The 24,972-nt window shown below is 39.2% G+C and overlaps 1 protein-coding gene across 2 annotated transcripts; it reads left to right on the top strand.

Annotated features, from left to right (window-relative positions):
- The first annotated feature begins 222 nt into the window (after window positions 1-222).
- LOC135485093 (balbiani ring protein 3-like) lies at window positions 223-21,122 on the top strand. Of its 2 annotated transcripts, XM_064766828.1 has the most exons (43): window positions 223-315; window positions 792-876; window positions 3,374-3,409; window positions 3,742-3,810; window positions 4,083-4,331; window positions 4,493-4,519; window positions 4,738-4,767; window positions 4,974-5,042; window positions 5,246-5,374; window positions 5,649-5,771; window positions 6,008-6,115; window positions 6,610-6,765; window positions 7,117-7,251; window positions 7,590-7,874; window positions 8,175-8,372; window positions 9,279-9,692; window positions 10,048-10,089; window positions 10,438-10,476; window positions 10,825-10,869; window positions 11,139-11,177; window positions 11,433-11,483; window positions 11,889-11,927; window positions 12,255-12,293; window positions 12,508-12,546; window positions 12,814-12,897; window positions 13,240-13,287; window positions 13,646-13,684; window positions 13,977-14,015; window positions 14,264-14,302; window positions 14,587-14,676; window positions 15,961-16,002; window positions 16,291-16,332; window positions 16,688-16,807; window positions 17,155-17,253; window positions 17,583-17,639; window positions 17,902-18,027; window positions 18,379-18,435; window positions 18,743-18,850; window positions 19,340-19,396; window positions 19,667-19,840; window positions 20,102-20,269; window positions 20,548-20,607; window positions 20,898-21,122. In XM_064766828.1, exons 2-43 carry the CDS (start codon window positions 810-812, stop codon window positions 21,008-21,010), a joined length of 3,990 nt encoding a protein of 1,329 aa, XP_064622898.1. In that variant the 5' UTR covers window positions 223-315; window positions 792-809; the 3' UTR covers window positions 21,011-21,122. The 2 variants fall into 2 exon arrangements, with proteins under 2 accessions (XP_064622898.1, XP_064622899.1); XM_064766829.1 differs by lacking the exon at window positions 8,175-8,372.
- The last annotated feature ends 3,850 nt before the right edge of the window (window positions 21,123-24,972 follow it).

Below are 24,972 nucleotides of genomic sequence, written 5' to 3' on the forward strand. Positions count from 1 at the left end.
GAAAAGAATCGTTAGAAAATCAATCACGATATGTTAAAATTTCGATAAATTGCCCATCCAGTATTCATTAAAACGTGCTCGCTTTAAATGTCCAATTATTTTACTCCTTAAACCATCAGCTGAATGAGACTGGCGTGGCAGATGGTGGGCTTGTATCGATCAGGCATTGGAGGGAACTGTTTTTCACCATCGGGGTAGTCGCTACGGGGCAACATAGCGGTTATCTATAACACGGCCCTAAGAAATGCTGCCTACCCGTTTTTGGATTTATACTTTATTATAATTACGGAAAAGGCAGTTAGAAGAGGCAAAACGGTAGGTTGACGATTCTGCAGGTCACTGGAAACTATCTGACTGGTGAAAATTGCATGCGATCGTGATCGTGCTCGGCGATGCTGATGGGTCCTGCAGTGCAAGAGATATGTCGCCTATACTCTGAGCAACTTCAAACGTTTGCAATATCAAAATATACCAGCAACATGATTTGACTGTGTCCTGCATGTACATATCCTGAAATTTAATCCAATTGCAAAGACGGTCTTCATTGCAAAATTACCGACTACCAAACCAGCAGTACGACAAATGGAAAAATTAAGGCAAGGGAAAAAAGGGCCAGGGCAAAACGGAATCATCTGGATCATCTATACAATACTTTCTACAACCAGGATATCTAGCAGGTCGAATGACAATGATTTTTTAATATCAAGGTTCTGGGTTTATGGTAAAAGGCTTCCTTCTCATTTTGGATATTGATACCGTTTAACTGCCACAAGTGTCCGTATCTCTTGCAGGCTGCGTGAGCAGAAGCTATGACCCCGAAGACGGTCATCCTAGTCCTTCTGCTGGCCGTGGCTGTCAGGGAAGTCGTGTCCAAGAGTAAGTCAAAAGAAGCCGAAAACACCTGTCCAAGGGTTCTTGTTTGGTGATGGACTATTTGCTTTATCTATCAAATTCAATGTTCCCCTTCTTAGTATCTGCTCTTGCAGTATCTTCTAGATAAAATTATTATTTAGAAGTGATTACGCTCATATTCTTTGCGCTGGGAAATTGAATCTTTACAACCGACACATCTACATCCATATTTCACGTTTTTTATCTTTTTTTGCGGAATGGTAAATAATGTGCATACGACGTGAATGCATGTAATCGAACTTCTGCTTGCCTCAGGTCAAGTTATCGAATGACCAACCAAATTCTTGTGGACATCGCCACCGCTCATTTGAGATTCGAACCTCCAGTGAATATAAACTGTGGGTAATGCAGAGACCGACCGAGTTCCTTTCTGTCGTAATGACGAACCCGGCTGGCTCAAACGTGTGCCCACAAAGATATACTGATGTGGATAGCAAATAGGTCATTGACGCGGCTATTAAGTATCAATCGTGTCTGGTCACCCACCAAACTCGGTGCCGCAAGTTGGACATTGGAAGTCAGCTAACCTCAGTGAGTAACTTTGGGGAATCTTCCTGTCCACTTTCGAAGTGGTACAAATTCCCTCCTGAATAACTAAATATACATACATTTTGTTTTTCTATTTCACAAAATATTAAATCAGCTGTTTCTAAGTTTGCCTCACCAGTAAGCCAACCGACGTGGTATTCGTGGTGGACAGCTCCAAAACCATCGGTCAGTCAACCTTCGAGCAGATAAAGTTCTTTCTCCACTCCCTCGTAAGTTCTTTCCTCATCGGAAAAAAGTACATCCAAGTCGCCGTCGTCCGGTACTCATCCAAGGACAGGATCAAAGCGTATATCAAGCTTGGCTCTTTCAACAGACAGGACGACCTTATGGAGCGTATTAACAGCATGACATACGATGGAGGAGGTTCCTGGACGGGTGAAGCGCTGAAGTACGCCCGGACCAAGATTTTCTCTTCAAACAACGCCCGGCCGCATGCCAAAAAGATCCTCGTCATTCTTACTGATGGCATCGCCAATGATATGAAGCGGTTCGACAGGGAAGCCCAAGTCTTGAAGGCAGCAGGTGTTATCATTTTTGTAATAGGGGTGGGACACCCGAAGATGTCGGAGGAGTTCGTTGATGCAGCCAGCCAGCGACTCTCGGCGCATGTTTTCAGTTCGTCCAAAAAGAAGCCTTTGTCGGCTGACACTATTGAAGTAGAAGTTGCAATATGTGAAGGTAAGATGTAGTGTTGATGAGGTCACGACTATGCTCAATTGCAAGATATATAATCTGATACAAGTAGTTACACTAGCTTCTGCACAAGCTCTGCTTCATAAGAAGACCAACTATGATTTTTTGTAAAGAACAAGACTTCATTCATTAGGGCAGGCTAACGAAACTGGCTAACTGATAGATCTGTTCAGTGCAGTGGCAGTTCGTTCGCAGGTGATTTGTTTCTCTAGCACCAATCGTTCTTCCAAAACGGACTACATTGAGGACGTACCAATTAAGTACGGCAGCTAGCAGCTAAGGTGTCACTTGGATCAAACAACCCTAAGGTTGTGGCAGTACGACACCAATCCGGATCATTGGGATATAACCATATTCAAGGTTTTTGAGTTTTTGAAGAATGAGCTTTAAACCTTTATATTTCGCTGAAAAAGCTTTGAGGGGTGCATATTCAATTTTGTTTTGGGCAAAACAAATTTCAAACGCAAAAAAGCTTCAAGAGTGCTCCCTCACGACGTACCAAAAACGACAATATCAGGAATCTTTATCTATTTGCAGAGATGTCCTGCTACAAAGGGCATCGATGCTACAATCGGCGGAAACCCGGGAAACACAGCACGAAGCATGGAAAGAGTAAGTCCAACCAAAGGTATCGATGTAGATGTGCCAGGCCCAACTTCTTTCTCAGAATTCTGCTTATTTTTCTTCAAACTTGGTTATGGTGAGCATTTAATTTTTGATCGCAACACTGTATGTTCTAAGGAGACTTTCTTCTTTGTTAGTCTTAAGTGTATCGTCTTTTTTACAAGCGGCAATAATCTTAACAAAGTCGAGTAGTTATACTCCCAGCTACGAATGTAGCATCTCAATTAAACATCGGTCTGAACGTAATGATAGAGGCAAATGCGATAGTACGTGAGCGTCGGTACGAGATTAAATAGCACTTTTTTAAGACTATCTGTAGATTCATCTATCCAGCAGGTGAATGATAATTTGAGCTTGTTACTTGATAACTCTGGATATTTTATTACATCGTAATGTTATGATATCCAGAATGATAAATTTGCAAACTGTCCAAATCTATTCAAAAATGCATTTAGAGGCATGTGTAATTTGATACAAAGAAGTACTAAAAACTGGTTTGCCACCATCAAAGTTGCACTGTTTTGATCGGTGTGTCTGAAAGACACAATAATCTTATGCTTTCCCTGTGTAACACCAACGCATTTTTGCGTTTCAGATGTGGCGAAACCCGCCAAGGCTGCAGGCGTGAAAAGTACGTATTACCTATCACCGAATGAACGTGTCTGTTTTTAATGTTAGGCTATATGAAAACCTTTTCTATTGTCCGACACAAATAATCATCAAATCCGGTGTGACAGGGACCAAAGACCTACTGTATCTGTTGTACGACATCAAGCATACGTCATTTTTTAGACTAAGTCCCACACCTCATTTAAAGTTAATGAACGATGGAATAGGGCTATCGAAAGGGCTGCATTGCAAAACAACAGGCCCTATTCACTATCCATTGGACTTGAATGTATAGGTCATTTTACTTGTAATCCTTTAAGTGAGTACCGTTTGCAATAGCTTATTCGAATTTAGTTTCAGGTGTAAAGAATAAGAAGGCGCTTTTGGCTGCTGAGTTGAACATAGCAAAGAAAACCTTAAAAGGTAAAGTAAAAATATATCTCTGCATTTTATAACTGAATGCTGGAGTGTCGCAGGTTTAAAAAAATAATGATAATACTAATTCATTTGACCTGTTTTATCATTACTATTGTCATTATAACTGATATGTTTTATATGTATGTACTAAATGTTTCATCATTGTTAATGTACATGCATTGTTTGGGAAATGCATGTACATTAATTTAGCACTTTGATCCTAGTAAATTATCATTATTTGATAATCATAACGAACAGCCATTTCCATTTTATTTTAGGACCAAAACTAAAAAAGTTAACTACTCTTTTGACGAAGTCGGCAGGTGTCTCTAAAAAAGGCAAAGCAGCCAAGCTGACTAAGAAAATAAAAGTTGGCAAATTAGCTGCAGGGGGTAAAAAAACAGTGGCATCAATGGGCACAGCGAAGGGTACACCACCAAAAGGCGCAGCGAAGGATGTAGTGATAAAGGCTGGAGAGAGCAAAGTGAAGGCTGGTGCAGTGGGAACGAAAAAGGTCTCAGTATCAGGTAAAGCTTGAGAAACAGCTCACTGCTGGCGGCAGTTATTCTTGATAATAATCATCAATTATTCTCGATAATAAACACGTCTAATTATTCAAGCTTTCGTTGTTTCTATATTTTTGTCAAAATATTGACAATCATAGAAATTGTGTTCGTTCAATTTGCAGGCAAAGGCTTTGGAAAAGTATTATCGGGTGCGTAATATTTTAGTTAGTCGTGATTTTTTGCCAAATGGAACGTTAGACTAGTTAATTAATTGTTATACATGTACATGTCTATATTGATAGCGGTGCACCTAACATGAAGATACTCATTTTATTATAACATTGGCAAAGAGACCAAACCCTTCTTCATCGATCAGCAATTGTTCTTGAATGTATAAGCTCAAAAACTCTTTCATCTGTTATTTCAGCCGGGAAAACCTCCAAGGTTTTTGCGAAAGGTGAGTAATTGAGAGAAAAACTCTCGCACTCAGCGGCTGGCGCCAGAACATGCCTCCACCGCGCGAGAGGCACAGAACGTTGTATATGTATTTTCAATGGCTTGGTTGGTTGCACGTACGACGTGAGCAACCGGTACCGAATTTATCGTTAGCAGTGATCCTGAGTCTTCCCAAAAATAAATCTTACCATCTTCTCTAATTTCTAGTTGCAGGCAAGTGTCCTCCGACATACAAGAAAGAAGGGAAGGAATGTGTGAAGAGGAAGAAAATCATTGGTAGGTTTACGGTGTCACATCTAGTATCATATCACATCACATCACTTCATCTTAAAACAATTCTACAATATGCATTACCCGAGGAACCAGTCAGGCAGGGATCAAATTTTTGCGCCAGTTGTCATTAAACCGGCGAGTTGTTGCCAATTCGGAAGTTCTGTCAGCGACTGAGTCTTACATAAGGTCATCCCACTTCGTTTCAGATCTTAAATGCCCCGTAGGCGGCACCAAGGTTGGAAAATTCTGCACCTACAAATGTCCTAAGGGATGGACTCGAATCAAGAAGTTCTGGTGCCACAAGAAGACCGTGAGGAAAGAGGTTAAAACACTGAGTAAGTCATCTCTTGTGTGGTCGTTGCTTCAGACAATGGTGCACTTAATTTCAAAATAACTCTTTTCTTGGACATTTTTTCTCGCTAATAATGCTGATAACAACGATTGAATGATTTACTGGGTAACTTTATTAAAGGATTCAGCAATCAAACGAGTTTGAATGATACCACATTTACTGATAGGGTCTCTACCTCTTCGAGCCCGCACTTTTTTGTCATTCCGATTGCGTTCTTTCTCTATGCGATCATTTGCATCTTTTTAAATTCTTTTCAGGGAAGGCATGTCCATCCGGGTTGCAACCGGTTAAAAAAGGAGGAAAGCTGGTGTGTCAATTTAAATGCCCAAAGGGATCGAAACGAATAGGATTCCTATGTGTGAAGAAAGTAGTCAAGAAAAGTAAGTTCCCGTGAATGTGTGCATAACGCATATTTGAAAACTGCCTGTTGCGAATAGAGGGGATACATTTTATGTATTGTTTTGAACTGCTTTATTTTACCAAAAAAACAAGGAGGTATTTTTGTATTTGCTGTTGAATTTTGAACCATATACTAAATAACGGTATTGACTGTTTTATTTCATACTCTCTATATCTGTGTATCTTACAATTAATTACGGTACTTTGTTTTGCTTAGATCAATGTTGTCCAGCAGCCAAGCACAAGGGAAATGAGTGCATCTTTGTTTGTCCTCCGGGGTACAAACGAATAAAGGATACATGTCATAAAACAACTGTTACCAAAGGTAATCGATGGGGCCATAGTGGGGGTGTACTGCCCCCAGACAGGCCTCACTATCAAATGTGTGTTTCATGCAAATTTGGCATGAATGTGGCAAAAGGGGTTTGTTTAGGACCAAAAACCTATATACAGGCAACATTCCTCACCAAAAACATGGCTGAAATATTACCAGAACATCATTGGATTCCCATAGGAGGTCCAAAACCAACCGCGTTCGGTCACGATTGAATGTGCCATAGCATGAAGGTAATACTAGCCAAAAATCATTAACTTGAGCACTAGCCAGTTATCTGTTGAATTTGCTTTGCGTCTTACCTTTAGTTATCTCCTTGAATGCCAGTCACAAAATGGACAAATTCCTTCTCCGTACTTTGTAATCGGCAATCTCTCACACCCACCGAAAGCAAGATTCAACAACGATTAATACCGTTCTATTCGGGAATCTGATTTATAAAAAAAAAGAAACAGACTGAGTCTAGCATATTTTTGTAATTCCAGTGACTCTTTGCCCGAAGAATATGGTCAAGAAAGGTGATAAATGCGTTGGCAAGTGCCCCACCGACTTCGTCAGAAAGGGTGGTATCTGCATATCTAAGTGCCCACCTGGGTACAAACAACAAGGCGAAAAGTGTATCAAGGTGATAACCAATCACAGTAAGTTTAATTTGGGGATGATAAGCAATAGATAAAACAGCGCATGAAGCTATAACGGTCCGATGAAGCCATGCAGACTGATGGTGAATGGAGTTGTGCTTTATATTCAATGTACATGTACATAAAGCCATGCCGAAAATCTCGAAGAAATGAACCATAGATGCCATACAATCATGCAATTCTCGTCTTTATAGAACCAGCGATAGCAGACCGAATTTGAATAACTGACTTAAGTCTGAATGGATGTTTGTCATCTATCTACTCGCAGACAAGTTACAAAGCTATCAGGCAATGTCAGATTCGAACATTGCGTTTATGTTGAAAAAAAACACTTAATACATCTTCTTTTAGAAAAAATATGCGCCGAAGGACTGAAGAAGCTAAAGGGAAAATGCCTACCATATTGTAAAGAAAAAAAATTCAAATTAAAAACGGATGGATTCTGTGAACACATTACTATTAAGATAATTAGAATCAAAATAGATAGTAAGTAAATTTTTATTTTTATTCACAGTGCAACAAGTCTTAAGCCGCTTTTGACATTGATGGAGACCAACAGCGTCGGAGGGTCTCTGTGTTTTTATTGGGGGCGGGGGAGGGGGGTCGAACCACATTTGTCCTTAGAAAAAGGAAGAAATGGATTAAGTCAGTCTTCGAAACTACATCTAAGATGGCCATATGTTGCAATATATAAAGGTCGAAGGGCCTGTTGAATCCATCGGCATAGCTTCCAAATCCTGCGAACGTAATTGTATGTGGATTCGTTTAGCTTTTCCTACTTTCTAACAACGCAATGCATAAACACCTATCTTAACTAATTCCAGTGAGGTGTCCGAAAGGCTCCATGCTCTCGCTTGGAAAGTGTTGCCCTCTCGGCTTTGTCAACGTCAAGGGTAAAGGCATTTGCTGTCCAAAGGGACAGGAGCCAGTCGGTCCAAATAAATGCTGCCCTAAGGGAACGAAACTGTTCCAAGGCCAGTGCTGCCCACCGGGTACCAAAGTCATCAGGGAAGGATCTTGCACCACGCCGCCAACTGTGCCGCCATCCAAACCACCGATCCTGGTTACGACTACTACCACCCGGCCCGGACAATCAACAACCACAAAACGTAGGTAGTTGTCCTGGTACCAACAAATTTGTACTCAGGGATATTTTCAATGATATTTTCAAAAGTATACATCCACTATGTTTATAGCTGCAAACATACATTGTATGACACGCGTATATTGGTAGTACCTTTCAGCACGGCAGTAACTACCTTAACAAAAAAAAAACTGGTATGGTTGAGTTTTTATACATGTATACTTTCAAAATAATAAGAAAAAAATATTGGTCGATGCGTTTTGGGTTGGCTTTGGTGCCCAATTGTTTTACGTCCTGTTGTATTAACTTCAAACTATTATTCCAGCGAAGTGTCCTAAAGGTTACTTCAAAACGGGCACAATGAGAAAATGTTGCAAGATTGGTACAGTTTGGTCGGGAGGCAAATGCTGTCCAAAGGGCACTGTCCTTATCAAGGGCAAATGTTGTCCACCTGGAAGTAACCCGTCTGGAGGCCAGTGTTCGCGACCACCACCTCCAAAGACAACAGTCAAACCAAAACCAGGTACCACAGTCATGACCATAAGTAAAGCATGTTCCTGCGCGTTTCCTAAGGGCGATAGCGTTTGACATCTCAACACTTTTTTAAATCTCGTGAATACAAATAGCCGGGTTGCAAAATTCACTCGACTTGAGAAGCGCGCTCATGCCACAGCTTATTTATCACGGAGGTCAATCGAATGAATATGGTTACTGGGCTCAATAGACCTGCGAAACGATTGTTTAAATGAATTTTTAGTGATTTGTAAGGACTTCTTTCACCTCTCAGTTTAACCAGCCACAATAGATTATTGCGTGTCTGTTGCTACCGGAATTCAGTTCCCCACAGTACGTAGTACGCCAATCGATTGGTCACCGTGCTTATGGTCATGTCTGTAGGTCTAATCAGTCTTCAAAGTAACTGAAGAAATATAAAAATCTTTGCATCTTTTGTATTAGATAAAGTTCAATCATGTCAATAGATTTCACTCGTATCTAATACAAAAAGTGTTAATATTTATTTACTTTAAGACCCAACACCCTTAGAAATAAAGGTTTTGTGCTTTTCAAAAAGCTTTTATGGTTTTTCAACCTACAAAATTGTTTTTTCAGAGAACTGGAAAATCTCTATGGTTTTGTTTGTGCTTGTTAAACAATTCAGCTTGTTTTTAATATCCCTGAATTTTTAATATCCCCCTCAACAGAGTGCATATCTCTGTTAGCTAAAAAAGCTCTAAAAGGATTTCTGAAAGCTAAAAAAACTTTATTTTAAGAGTGTGTACAGAGAAGAAAATTAACAGATGGTTATCATTTCGATGATCTTCGTATCTTGATCATTTTTTTAAGTTACTTGGATGGTTGAATCGCTGAGTCTGTGGCATTTTGTTAATGTTGCTGCATTTCGATTGAAATAATCACCGCATTATTACAGTTCCGGTGAAATGTCCAGAAGGTTCTGTGATTGTAACCGTAAAGCCTATCATTACAACGACATCAACGACAACGACCACCACCACCACCACCACCACCACAACAACAACCGTAAAACCTGGGAAAACGACAACGACCACAACAACGAGACCAGGGTTGACAACACTAAAGCCAAAATGTTGTCCAAAAGGAATGATCCTGAGTCACAACGAGTGCTGTCCGAAGGGTCACCACTTTACAAATAAACGATGCTGTAAGATTGGCCTGATACATGTAGGAGGTGGAAAATGTTGCCTAAAGGGTTACAAAGTTCTCAAAGGGAAGTGCTGTCCGCCGCATATAAAATCTCTAGTTGGAGGAAAGTGCATGAACGCTCCAACACCAGGACCTACGGTGAAGCCTGGTACACCAAAACGTGAGTACACCGTTCTCTGTCAGTTTTGGTTCATGTCCGATCAATCTTCCACCTTCCTATACATATATTGGTAAGACAACGCTGAGTTGTACACACCATGCCCTGTACGCCTACTAATTTATCAACTAGGGCCGGGTTAGCAACTCTCTAGTTGGCAGCAACATCTGTTATGTATTCAGCTTCACCTGAAGTGTATTGACTCCTCTTTGAAATAATCCAGGGGCATCAAAAAATAGAGCCAACATTGACGACAATGCTGCTTGAATTGGCAACTGAACTAGTCAGTAACTTTGAGTCCTGAAATACTGCTAAGTAAATGCCTTTGCTGAAACATGATTCATTGTTTCCTTTCAAGCGGTCACACCATCTAAATGCCCACCTTCCAAAAAATGTCCGCGTAAGTAATTTAAGCAACTCAAAGATAAATTACGTATATCACGTACATCAAATATTACTTCTAGCTTAGATGGGAAACGCTTCACTATCTGTAAGCCATTTCTTATGGTAAATAGCAACTGTGATATAAAACCAACATCAACAACAACAGCACTTTCTAACAATGAGCCAGATGTCAAGCGAAATACGGAGAGAACCTGATATATAACCTGTATATGGAGAGAACCTGATATATAACCTGTATATAAGAACCTCCTCCTTTCCGGTCTTGATTTAGTACAGGGACCCACGAGTCCGGTGTTAAGTCATACTAATCATAATACTGCTGATAACTGATTTCTTTGAACAGATTGTCCAGCCGGACTAGTTTGGATTAACAAGAAATGTGGTAAGGTAGTCAAATTGTAAAAGTAAAATTGCTCCTCCAATATGCGTTTGTGTGATTACATGTACTAAGTGTAAAAAAGTTTCTTCATACTAAAATACCGGACAGCATCATGCTCCCCTTCTAACTGATCACAAATGTTTCATATATTCAAATAAAAATTTGCGTTTTTGTAACGTTTTGAATCATCCCCAATTCATGCCAGTCATTGAGTCATTGACAGGGAATCATTGACAGGACCAGGCTAACATACGCGAGTGCGTTGGGTAAGCATAAATTTTTTAAGAAAAAGAATCTTGTACGTTATTTAAATCATCGACTAAATAATGTTGTATATATTAAAATTTTCAGGTTGTCAGCCTCCATTAGTGCGACAGGGAGGGAAATGTGTGCCTAGTATGTATCATTGTTTATTTTACTTAATATTATTCATTATCATTCCCACTCACTGGCAACTATGCTATTACAGTATCGTAAACCACTCGCCAGCCAATCAACATGATCCATTATGGCTTGCGGATCCTTTGTATGTAGATGGCAGGACCACAAATCATACCACATTTTGCTGAGAAAAAAATGCTTTAAAAAATAACTTTGGTAGCGAATGTATGACTGTCAATTGTGGCTACAGTATTTTATATACTGAACTGATTCTATTTTCACAGAATGCGCTAAGCCGATGATATGGAAGGGTGGCAACTGCGGTAAGTGGAAGTAACTCATCTCCTAAGAATGCTAAATCCTGCAACTCATGATTGAGATTGTTCTCAATGCAATCAAAAAAGACCATGTCTGATGACGTCAGGAGGTTCAAGAGGTTGTGGCAAAAGCAATAAATATTTGTGGGGTGTTGATGCCTATTTGAACTCTGTACCATAAAAGAGAATATAGCAATTTATATGACGACAATTTGCTTTACATGAATTGATGTTGTTGCTTTTTGTTTTTTGTATTTCCAGTTTGCCCAGGTGGTATGACGAAGATCAACGGGAAGTGCCTTACTGCACCAAGTAAGGAAGAGAAAATGCACACATTGAATCAAGGCCTACGCTTTTTTGTAAATTGTTTTTCTCTGCACATAAATAGAACATGTTGCTGTGCATTAACTAAAGAAATGGACTTTCCTATAGTTTAATCTGATATTGGTTCACACAGAAGCAAGCGTGTATTTACTGTTTTGAAAAATCGCAATATTTGATTTCAATTTTTAAACGAGTGGCGATGTCATGGCCTTCAAGAGATTGTGTATGAAATAACGCAGATGCGTGAAGGAGATACTGTTGCTTCATGGTAAGTCACAAACACGCCCAGTGAAAATATATTTAACTGTCCTCAACCTCCTTTGCGGTTGTTGGCAGCACGACGAGAGACACATACAGTGTCCATAATGTAATCAAGACTTTTTTCCATTTTAGAATGTGTACCACCAAGAAGTTGGATAAAGGGCAAATGCTGTAAGGCTATCTTTGATTAATAGCGTTGATCCCTTTTGGTAACAAGTCATAACTATGATTTGACGAAAATCGGATGGCATGTGATGCTGACAGTAGGGACAACGCTGATATGAGCCATTAAGGTTCATCCACGCATTTGACCAAGACTATCAGTTATAACTTCTTGGAAACCTTGGCCCGGTTTTAGCATGTTAGCTCATAACATCATGATGACATGATCGTTGTTATACATTTACATCAATAAATGAAACGACACGTCAAATAAATCGTCCAGATGTATTATCATGTACGTCACTTCGTAGTAACATATAATGCTTCTTCTTCCAGCATGCAAGAAGCCGCTAGTATTCGTCAATGGAAAATGCAGTGAGTAGCATTTCTAGGGAAGACTTAGTCATCTCAGTCGAAACTTACATGCTGTTTACAACTTTGCCTAATAAAAATTACATATGTGTATATACTGGCGGTGTGTTTGCAAGAGTAAGCCAAATGCTGGGAGCGAATGTTTACTCATCACGTATACTTAAAAAATATCCACCAAAGACTTCTCATCAATACTTTGACATCGCCTATCTTTCAGTTTGTTCAAAACCATTGATTATGATCAAGGGGAAATGCCGTAAGTTTACGAATATTTCCGTCATATACTTTCGTGTGTACTTTAGTTTAGCTAATTTGAATCGTACTTCTAGTGCCGTACTACATGCATGTAAAATGTAGCTACATTGTACGAATACGACTCTGTGAAATTTGATGTGTATGATACGTGTAGCTTGATGGTGGATATCAGAATCCATTTGTTGCCAAAGGTGTTAAACATTGGAATTCGCTGTGTCTTCGTTTTATAATACAGGTGTGGCATGTTTATTTTTTAACATTCTTCCAGGATGCAAACCGCCAACCGTGTATAAAGATGGAAAATGCACCTCCGTCTGTCGACCCCCAAGAAAGATTATTGGTGGAATGTGCAGTAAGGACACACCAATATTTACATTTAAACTAAAGTAGCTAGAATCTCCATTAACATGTAACTGCTTCTTCTAGAAGAAAGAAATTACAAAAATAAGCCAAGTAGGAAAGAAGTTTTTGGATGTTTTTAGATGGTCTAAAAAAATTGTGCAATATGAAGCGTTTGACATTATCGACATTATCAACATTTGTAAGCTCTACGAAGGAGTTCAACATCAATGATATATTTTTATATTATTCTCATATGTGTTATTTTACTTGTGTGCTACATTTCGCGATGCGGTGCTTACTTATTATCATTTCAATCTGACTGATTAAACTATTCCAAAGCATTTATTTTCAGAATGCCAACCACCAACGAAGTTTAAAGGCGGAAAGTGTGTGGCACAGGGTAAGTAAGGTATTTTTTCTGTATTTCATAAACCGCACTTACTTTGGAGCCAGTAAAGGACAATCCACTAACATGTCATCCCGGATACTGGACTACGTTTTCTCACAAGCTTTGTTCTATGTCTATCTTACCACAATCTGAACGACTAGAGGTACTCCTTACACAGCCTTCCATGGTGTCACGAAGTTGCGGGTCGACGTAGTGGAGTCCAAACCTGAGCGTGAACATGCTTTAAACATGGCATTCTATGACTGATACTAACGCACGAAACGATGGGCAATAATCCTCCTCACTGGCCCATTAACACTCCACTCTCACAATTCACTGATGTAATCGCAACAGATTTGTGTTCTTTCAGCCTGTAAAGCACCAAGGAAGCTGATTGGAGGAAAATGCAGTAAGAACTTTTTCCCGGCTTTTTACTTGCATGATAATGCAATAGATTTTAAATGTTGAAGTCGTAATTTTCGCCCCAAATTTTGGACGTTGAAAGTATATGTGCTCTTGTTGTCATTACTGATCACCATAATCATTCAATCAAGTTGTAAAAATGAAATGTTCGGCCTGGAAGTGATTTTCTGATTACTGCCAGTGCCTGACAATTGCTCTCATGACGATGTCGGTTTGCTGTATTAGAAAAATTTAGAAAAATCTAAGCCGTCATAACATGAGCCTCATTTTTTTTACAGAATGTTCTGCACCTTTGGCATTCATGAGTGGACAATGTGGTACGTATCACCTAAGTAAGATCAGCAGCTGCTCAAATCCCATTAAATGCTCGGGGTTCTAAAAAGATGAATTTCTAGTGGGTTCATTATATGAAGAATAACTGTTCAATATACATGTATTGTCTGTTGTTTGTCGAGTTGCAATGTGAAACAATTCAGGCCCTTGTCAAAGAAAAAAAACTGTACTCATCAAGACATTAGACATACTGTCGCAAGGCTGTATATACGTACTACATTGCAATTTTCAGTTTGCCCGAAACCTCTTAAGATGGTTGGCAAGAAATGCCGTAAGTATCATTGTCATTTTTGATCGGACTGGTATTTTAAATAGAACTCCTCAGCGTGTCATTTATGTGCCCGCTTAATTTGCATAATATCATACTCCTACGCGTATGTGTGCGTGTGTTTGTTTGATTTTCGAGTCACAATGACGTTTAACGATTAAAGTAAAATTCGCTTAAATCAGAGGGAACTAGTTCTAATTGCTAAAATTATTAACACGTTTCTCTTTGACGTGTCATCCATCTATGGGTTAAATGTGACCTGATCATTTAAAACCTGGATATTCCAGGTTGTCCACCGCCTACGATCTTCAAGAAAGGAAAGTGTGTTTCTGTCTCAGTCTGTAAGCCACCGAGAACGGTTATCAAAGGAATATGTCGTACGTAAATCATATTTCAAATACTCACCAGGCAATGTTAATGTAATAAAATTGGGAAAAGTGAAGAATAACTGAAACAGACACATTTTTCAACCTGAAATGATTTTATTTGGAACACATTTTTCAATACATGTACATGTAATAATAGCAGGAGCTACAGCCAAATCACGAGAGTGCAGGCCCAATAAATGTATGTTCCTGTCGCAATGAATGGTATATACACTGGACAGTCACACACGCAGGCGAACACCATGAATGTCAGTCGAGAAGTGATTTATTTGGTCCACAATCAGCGGTCAGATTACACTGCATGCCCCAAAGCATAACACGACACATGGCCTATGGCGTGTAATCCGTGCGTATATTAGACCGACCGGTGGACCAAATAAATGGCTCCAATTAATTGGCTTCTATTGTGTTCGCCTAAATGCTTTGTTTGATTGTCAGCAATGTAATAGCCCTTTGTTGTGTTATGCTTAGGGACGCACAGTGTAATCTGACGGCTGACTTGTGGACCAAAGAAATCAGTTCTCGACCAGCATTCATAGTGTTCGCCTGCATGTGTGACTGTTCAGTGTATATTTGTCATATCACTGGGATAACAAACATACAGGGCCTGCATTTCTCAACATTTGGCTGTAGCTCTTTCTCTTATATTATGACTGAGTAGTTACATGTATATGATTTGTCGGTAATTGTAAATGTGTTCCAAATAAAATCATTTCAGGCCGTGTATTGTTGTCTGTTTTAGTTATTCCTCGTTTTTCCCATAACGACTGGAAAAACACACCAATGGTGTATATCAACATTGCCTAGTATTATCAGTAAAAACATAATTTATGCAATGTTTCTTTTAATTTTCTTTTTATCATTTCATCATGAGCAAATGATATTTTTGCCACAAAAAGTGAACGCACTACTGTCGTAGATGTTATATTTGTCTCCTGTTTCCATACTCTGGGTCATACTCGACGTATCCTATCTTTGTTCTATCCATGTCGAATGTATTTATTGTAAAATTGTCTATAGGCCCATTTTCTCATACAAATCAAGATTAACCGTATAAAGGTCCGCTATCGGAGTAACCTAAAGAAGCCCTATATTTTCTTTTTATCTTTAGAAATAAAAGTTTATGTGAAAGATCCGTTAAAAACTCAAAACAAACATCCCGATTCAGGGAAAAAGCCTAAAATGTTGAGAATAGATTTTTTTTCTAAATGGCAGCTTTATAACGTGAAATACATGTACCGTTGTTATGTATTAAACACAACATTCACATTCCAGAATGCAAAAAGCCAAAGGTTTACAAGGGTGGAAAGTGTGTCTGTAAGTCTCCTTAGCAAGTAGAAGATTTATGATTCAGCAGAAATAAAGAATATAGTGAATCGGCGTGCAGCATGCGTCATTAATGTGTTGGAGCAGCATGCCTAAATAAGGAAATTATGCATAGCTTATAAATTATCGCTTTAGAGACATCAGAGATTTTTTGCTTCATAACACTCGATTTTAGAACACTTTGTGTGATTTCTTTAAACGGACGTCTATCAACCGAAGTAAACTCGTAAACTGTCTAGCATCAAGCAAGGTATCCAACGTTTGCAATATATTTTTCAGTGATTTGCCCAGCACCTCTAAAACTGCAGGGAGGCAAATGTGGTAAGCAGGGTGCATTCTTTAAAGCGTGAAGCAAAGATACTAGCAAAAAATGCAAATGCGAGTAAATAGATCGTTCTCAGCGTGGCAGGTTCAGTGCTCATATTTGATGCGCTAGGGCTCGTAGGAACAAACAGGGGCCCACCCATCACCTCTGATTACATGTAGCTAAGATAATGAACAATCAAAGGTGTAGTTCGTTTGTGTATATTATTGTGTAGACGTGTCCCACTTGGAATGAGAAATAATATGGCCATGGCGCATTCATCACATAATACCGTAAGCATGTGTCTCTTTTGGGCACTATGTTGGTAAATATGTGTAATGTACTCTTTTGTTTCGCTTGGTCCTGAACCAGTTCCAGGAAAGCCAAACGAGGTTAAGACAACCACGGAAATTCCAAAAAGAGAACCTCCATCTATTACCACTTCTAAACCAAAAAAGAGCACCAGAAAACCACCACCAGAAGTCCATACACGTACGTAGATTAGTAAGAGGGGAGATCTATGTGATACGGTGTAATTCTACCATCATGTATCATCCTCAAGTAGAAGAACTACAGAGTGCAGTGGTGAGGTGGAAGTGACACTTGAAACACCTTGTGATTGCCTTCTTGGCAATGGCATGCCTTCAAGCACAGATTGGTGTCCTCATGGTTGTGCCATATGTGATAAGTCAAATGACACTGCAAGGAAAGCAACGCGGCGTCCAGTCCCCTACTTTGAAGTACATTTTGTATTATAGGCTTATAAACAACGGAATGTATAGGATTATGGACATCGTGTTCGAATCGCATTTTAAAATACCTGACAATATTCGTTACAGCGGGTGAATGTCCTGGCAAATTCTATAAACGAGTGGGTGGCAAGTGTGTCATGATTTGTCCGAAGGGTTTTAAGAGAATTGGAAAGAGGTGCCTGAAAGGTATGTTTGATGATTGAGGGCAAATGTCACTAGGCAAGGGACCACATGTAGTTCAAGGGGTTCGCTCGTTTTCGGATGCACCATACCCCAGTTCTTGAAGACGATGTGTATCGAGATCCGTTATTCAAACTATGCTCTGAAAATTTTCACCCTATAAAGTCGCTTCGCAGGTAAAATACTTGCGAATGTGCAGTGCTAACAAAAATCATGCTGCAGAATCATAATACCATTATGATGCCCTATAAACTGAGAGCACTATTTTCATATTTTAATCATGACTTTTTGCTCTTAACCATTTGTTAACTTATAAAGTGTCATTTCTGATGCAGTTGGCTGTCCAAAGGGTACCATAAGGAAAGGCAAAGAATGTGTGTTGCACAAACCACGTAAGTAAATATAATAAGGATGATTTTGCTATCCTGGTAGTCATTTCGTTTAGGCCTCACTTGAACTTAGACTTTACGAGGTATAGATAGAGAAGCCGTTAATGACGATGGACACTTGTCTTAGTAGCTGAGCTTACTAAGCAAAGCCATCGCCAACCGTTTTGCTCCCTAGCTATTATCATCCACTTTATAAAAAGTCCCAGCAATTACACCGAATTAAACACAAAAGTAGTTGTTATATTTCTCACTTATTATCATCCAGCTCAAAAGTGTATAAACCCAACTAAACAACCACCTGTGAACACCTCACCGCCAAAGTGTATCCTCAAGTGCCCTAGTGGTTTCAGTAAAAGGGGGAAGATATGCTTGAAGGTTGTTGGACTTGAAGGTGAGCTTTTTAACAATTACCATGATCTCCATCATATCACTGTTCCTGATTGTCAATGTTGCCATTGTATAGCCAAATAGCTATGGTTAAAGACCTTCGATGTTATTCTAGAAGTAGCAATTTTCATCCATCTGCACGAAATCAGTGAAATTGAACAAAAATATTGGAAGTCTTGAACACTTCGAAATGAAAATCATGTGTCATTATCCCTTGCGTAATGAGTTTAATTTGTCATGTGGCATCGTCACTCGCCGTAACAAAAGGCCAGCGGCCAAAAATGATTTGTAAAAAAGCATTTTTACTTATATCTTACTACATGCAGCTGGCTAATTCACCAAACTTTTTACTCAGAGAAATGTCCAAAGAAGTCGATGAAGGTTGGAACATCATGCGTCATCCTGAAGATTCGTAAGTAACAACATTATTGATTTTCGGCGGCTACGTTTGAAGACCCATACCGTGCGGAGCTTGTTTTTGGTTCTTTCATTTCACTCATTCCTGTGCAAAAGCCAACAATTGACAGGCAGGATTGGAAAAGATGTTGGCTTAAATGCACTTCGTGCATTTTTATTTTTTCCCTTTCTCAGCGTTATGTCAGCTGTTGTATTTATGTTATTCCGAATGATTTTACAATAATCATTTTACGAATGTGGGGCATAAATAGCTCATTTACACTTGCCTAAACATAGCTATCATGTTTCTCTTTCTGTTGTAGCAAGCTCCTGTGACAAGCCTTCTCCATCTAAACCTCCAATTCCAAATCCCAAATGTATCGTGAAATGTCCACCAAATTTCACAAAGTTAGGCAATGTGTGCTTCATGAGTAAGTACTAACTTCCTGAGTACTATCAGGTTATGAGTTGGCATGACTGCCAGCAGTCCGCATATCAGAGGAAATGTTTTTTTGAATGATACGTGTCTATAAACTTATCCCGGCATCCTTTAATATAGTTAAGAGAGGAGTGACACTGACGGCGAATCATTTTTTCGAAACTGCGTGACGTTATGTTATTTTCCAGCAATGAAATGCATGAATTTTGAACACTTGTAAAATGGTTACCTTTTAACGTTACAACACGTTTAGCAGGTCATAAACTTGTGAGGACATCTTCACTGCGCATAAAGATGTCGCACTCGACACAATATTCCATTAAGCATGTTAAGTTGGGAAGAATGCTACGAGGATCTTACACATAGTTGTTTTCAAGCCAATGGTCATCGCAGGATGAACTGGCATTCAAGATTATGAGATATTGGCGAGATCTATAAGTTCTGAGGTATTACTTTAAGAATTGCTGTCTATATCTTTCAGAACTTGTGTGTCCAAAGGGAGCAAAACGGGTTGGTAACAGATGCGTGCTGAAGCCATGTAAGTGCACTGGTTAATACAAGCTCCAGGTTCATCCGAATAAAATAACTTCATCCTTGATTAGTATATCAATAATACACTGAGTTCACTCCTACTCTGAGAAAATCGTAATGTAATACTCTTTCATATGAAGACAGACAAATCTTATGACGACCCATAAATGTACATGTTGCTATGGATCAAGTTTCTGGTTAGTTACCTATTTTGTCTGATGGCGAACGGGTACGACGTGTCGTATACTATTAAGTACGTATGCTACTTTCTCTTCAGGTCTCAAGTGTCCACCTAATTTTGAGAAAGTAGGCGCAATCTGTCGGAAGAAATGTCCTAAGGGCTATAAGCGCAAGGGGACGTCATCAACTTGTATTCTAGCAGGTGGCGCCCTACTAGCCCGCGTTATACCGATGTCGATAAGTAAAAAAGGGGTGAAAGGAGGAAAAGGCGGTACGTTGATATCATTCATCATTCTGATATCATTCTGTTTGCCTAAAAGAAGATTAGTAAGTAACGTAGATAGCGACGTGCTTTTGATGCCTATAACTGATATCCTTCTCATTTACTTCGTGCGCCCCGACCCACACGTGATTTCCAGGGGTGGCGATCTAGTGATTAGTCGGGCCAAATCAATCAAGTTATAAAAGCGTAGCCTACCACTTATGACAAAAGGAAAAGGCAATACATCCTAACACTAGCCTCTCATTGCAGGTTGTCCAGCTGGGTCCAAGAAGCTTGGCAAATCATGTATCATAATCAGCAAAGGCAGAACGTGTCCCCGCGGCTTTCAAGCTAAAGGAAAGTCATGTGTTCAAAAATGTCCAGCTAAGTTCCGTCTCATCAAGGGAAAGGGGTGCGTGGCCCTCAAAAAGTCTTTAGGTGAGTGTAACTTCTGAAAACAGATTGAGCCGGAATGCTTTTTATGGCCATTCAGGATTCCCTTTTAAGATGAAACAGTGCAACCAACAATTATGTAATCTTTGTTGAGTATTACCCAGCGTTGAATTATGGTATGATATTGGATGAATCTCCAATGCACCTGACGTGACAGGGCTCCAGATTACTTATTGCATGTACCATAAACACGTATTTAAAGAAGAATGTATTTGTATAAATTTTGATATTTAGCATGGTAAATATATTTTTCATCCATCCAGGCAACAAGTGTCCGAAAGGAGCAACTGCTTCAGGCGCGGCGTGTGTCTACAAACCGAATCGTAAGCGCACATTGCTTCACGTTCCTATATCTCTCGACTTTTAAGTCGACAGTTCCAATCGTTTATATTCATGCAAATTGGGTCGTTATGGAACATCTTCGTCAAAACAACATGGGTTCACATACCTCATTCAATAAGATGATGGATTTCCAATACAGTAATGCTGTCAGGTCATTTCGAGATGAAGCACTCTAATCGCTGTCGGGTCAATTCGAGACGAAGCATTTTCAGTTTCAATAAAACGGTTTCATAATCCCTTTTTTTAAGATTCCAACACATTTTCCTTCCAGCAATGAAATGTCCAAAGGGTTACCAGCACACGGCCGGTGCATGCGTTAAGAAATGTCCGTCAGGCTTCAAAAGGGTTGGCGCCGTCTGCATCAAGAAGCTGAGCAAACGTTAGTCGCTTTCCTGACATTGGTTCGTGGGCCTTTCCATTGGTTTTCACTTCGTTTCGTAGAGAATATTGCAGGTATACTGTTATTTGATGGTAATATACATAAGGAAAAGATAAATAAAGAAGAAATTATTTGTGTTTTTCGTTTTATGTTAGAAAACTCAAAATGCATCATGACGTGTTATACCCTTGAAATTGGTCACCAACATGACTTTTAAGAAGACCGAATGGATGTTAATCTTGAATTGATTGGAACCTGCACTGGATGGAAATGAGAACGATTACTCTGAAAGAGTCATGTTCTTTCTATAGATTTCAGTGGTTTACACCCTTGATGCATTTTGCAACCGGGTATATTGCCATCAAGCTTGCAAAGTCAGTGGGTATCGGTTTTACAAGGTATACTTTTATTCGTTGAATTTTGTATCATATTATCAAAAATAAATAAAAGATCAACTTATTTATCGTTGATATCATGGATATCGAATTTCCATTGAGAAAAGCTATTATGTAGTATCGTTATTTCGGCGCGATTTGATCACTCCTTAATAACGAAAATCGCATTGTACCACGAATATTTTTCCGGCTTGTCAATTGCATTGATTGTGCGTTACTGTATCTGGATGATGTTCATTTATAAAACACATTTCAAAATTTTCAAGAATGTACGCTTTACCATCTTGGTTGAGCTCAGTAATTTTCAGCTTTAGATGATTCATAAGGTATGAGAAGTGATGGAATATACCTGGTTAGTTTATCTAACATAACATAACATTATCAGAATTTGAGAGCTGAAAAAAGTACGTTTCATCAAAATGTCAAATTATTATCAAACATCTGTACATGTATACCTGTGATATACCTACTGCTTTTGCTAGCTCGATGGTTCAGCATGTGGAATTACCCAGTAACGACCAACCAAACAGAGACTTGCGATGTTGAAAAAGTGGTATATCATGAACGGACGTATGTCGTATGACTGCTACAAAATAGGTTGGGTACAGTAGATCAGTAATTCTACATCATGAAAGCATCCAAATAAGCACTACATACATGTAGTGATTCTTTAGTATTTTGATTTTGCCAGATATACTCGGGACTACTAACGTTTCTCTGTCTGACAGTACGCATTCGAATAGAGATACAGTTGCACGGCCCCAGTTGTAGCTACGAAATACTTCACTCCTGAGGGAAAGACATGGGGAGAAACTCTGAGGACCACCCACACAAGCGAGACGAAGAGGTACTTGCTTGTACAATCTGTTGCGTAATATTCCCTATTATCATCATATCTTGGACATTGCATACAACAAAAATATTATTAAACGGTTTTTGGTTATGATAATCATTCAAGTTGACAAACAGTCACCTGAGGACAGCATTAAGTCCGCGACATCACGTGACCTATCCGGGACGAGTCAGGAAACCAGGAACTAGTCGCCGTCAGAAGTAAACAATAAGATGTCCACATCCTTTGGTGTTGCAGTCACACAAACTACTCGCTAGTCCGATCGGTTACAAAGATTGGATTTTATTCCATCTTGTTTAAGTATTTCAACCTGTAGTTTGCGCTTAAGGCCCCTAAACGTGGTACACATTGACCTAAAATGATAAAGCAAGTCGTTTCCTACGATTTCTTACATTCTACATACATACCATTATTTCGAAAAGCACAACGATCATCATGGCACAAAGAAACTGTCTCTTCCACTTTAACAAAAGTGTAGAGAAATATCAAGGCTAACACCAATTTAACTTGCCGAGTTTGTCATATCGTTATTTTGAACACGACGTGAAAGTAAATTTAGTCCCTTGAAGAAGCTGTTCTACTGCTTATATACGCTATTCTTAAATGACGGGTTGATTGTGATCTTGCAATATCATTCCCCGGACATCTTCTCCAAGCAGTCTAAGTTGCCTTTCATACCATCGAGAAATATGGACAGCTCGACGATAAGGCGGATGAAGAGGAGAATTGGTGACAACACGCAGCTGCAAGCACACGATGGATTGAGTTTACGGGTACGTTGATATTATCATAACATCATTCGTAGTTCACAAAATTGAAAATCATTGCCAACTTTTTCCCGCAAATCTTTATCTGTGGCCCGAAGTATGAATGAAATGTAGTCATCACGTAGTACATGCTTCGGACCTCCATTTCTGCAGGAAAAGTTTCAATCAAAAACAGGTTGAAAAAAAGGAAACGTCACTGAGTAATCAATCTATAGTGGCCATATTCATATTAACCTCAGTATCAACACTAAAACATGCTTTACACGACTTCTCTTATATACATGATTCTGCAATGTGTCGCGTTACTGTGTAACTGCTACCTCTGCACTACTTTTCAATATCTTTCTGTTGTTTCTTTTTCAAAAGACAAAAGCACCTTCAAGTTTTGCGAGGTAAAATGAATCTATAAAAACGGATATCACAGAACTGATCACACGCTCGCTTTTAGATCAAACAATCCATACTTTCCGAATACGCCTTTCTCGCAGACGAGTGAGTATAGGTAGTAAAAATGGATTATTTAAGGCCATGATTCAGACAGACATTGTTCTTGTCTTCAGATGGAAAGTGTCCTATTGAGACGAAGAAAGTCGGGCTGCAGTGTGTCATTGAGAGAACAAGTAGGTATCATAATATACCTTGAGATTATATCCCACCCAACTGATTTTAGAATGTGAGTTTCTCTGGCCTTGTCACGAAAGGTTATTCGAAGTCGCACGAAAGCTCTTGTTCGGTATTTTAAATTTGCTACAGGTAACTGATGATTATGATTGTCCAGACCCGTTGATGGCTCTGAATTAAGAAGTCAGATAAAGTCTTTTCCTTAACAAAATTGTTCCTATAACCTTTGGGATGTACACGATTGTGTGATAACGCTTATCATTTTGAATTCCTGATTCATATTTTGCTCCAGATATGGTCTGCCCGCGGGGTTATCGAAAGTTTCAGGACACGTGCATGGTGAAATGTGCGGAGGGCTTCAAGGAAATGTTCGGCGTCTGCTCTGCACCGATGAAACCAAGTATGTATAATGCGTAACACCAAGAGAAGTAAACGAATAATACTATATGTGATATTCTATTGGCAGCACTGACTTCGAAATTACGTTTTATACATGTACATGCATGTATTAAGTTTTATTATGAAGAAGTTGAATAGCCATACGGGGATTCAAAAAAACGTTTTCCTGTAATTGTGTCAATGTACATAATGCACTAAAAAAATCTCCTTTCAAATTCGAAAGCGAAATCGAGACATATAAAAGGGGAAAACCAGCCTGCGTGCGTTCTGCAAATTGCCTCTTCAACACGCTTTTGCAAAATTTCGTTTCAGTCATGGGTTGCACCATTGGGAAGAGTGTCGGCAACTACTGTGTTTTCAATCCAGTCGGTAAGTGCATGGAGCTTTATTTCTCAGGTTCGCCTTTTACGGAGGAAAGGTTAGAATGTTTGGGAATACGAGAAATAATCTTATCTTGAAATTGTTTGACGATTGGCAATTAAGTTGATGATGATTCGTATCTTTCTTTCAGCGAAAACATGTCCAGTGGGTTATGAATTGACAGACATGGAATGCTTGTTGATATGTCCCCCTAAGTTCCACCGTGTTGGAAGATCATGTATTAAGAAACTTCAGCACATATCACAAAATCAAAAGGAAGGTAAGAAAAACTGTTTGTGATACAGACAATATATTTCATGAAAACAACCCTAGTATCTTGAACAGTACTGCTTTGTCAGAAAATGCGATTTTTTATTTGCAATAATTGAATTGATAAATGTACAATGTGCCAGTGCTACATGTACCTTTATTAAATTACCGAAAACACGAAGGGAACAATATTGGAGTCTAGTATTTGGAAGCAGGGCTAACGTTCTTCTACTACATTTTTCGCGACTTACCCCCTCCTTTTTGATTCATCGTAGGTGGAATATGTCCCAATGGATCTACAA

Source organism: Lineus longissimus, chromosome 3, assembly GCF_910592395.1.
Source record: "Lineus longissimus chromosome 3, tnLinLong1.2, whole genome shotgun sequence".
Taxonomy (NCBI): Eukaryota; Metazoa; Nemertea; class Pilidiophora; order Heteronemertea; family Lineidae; genus Lineus; species Lineus longissimus.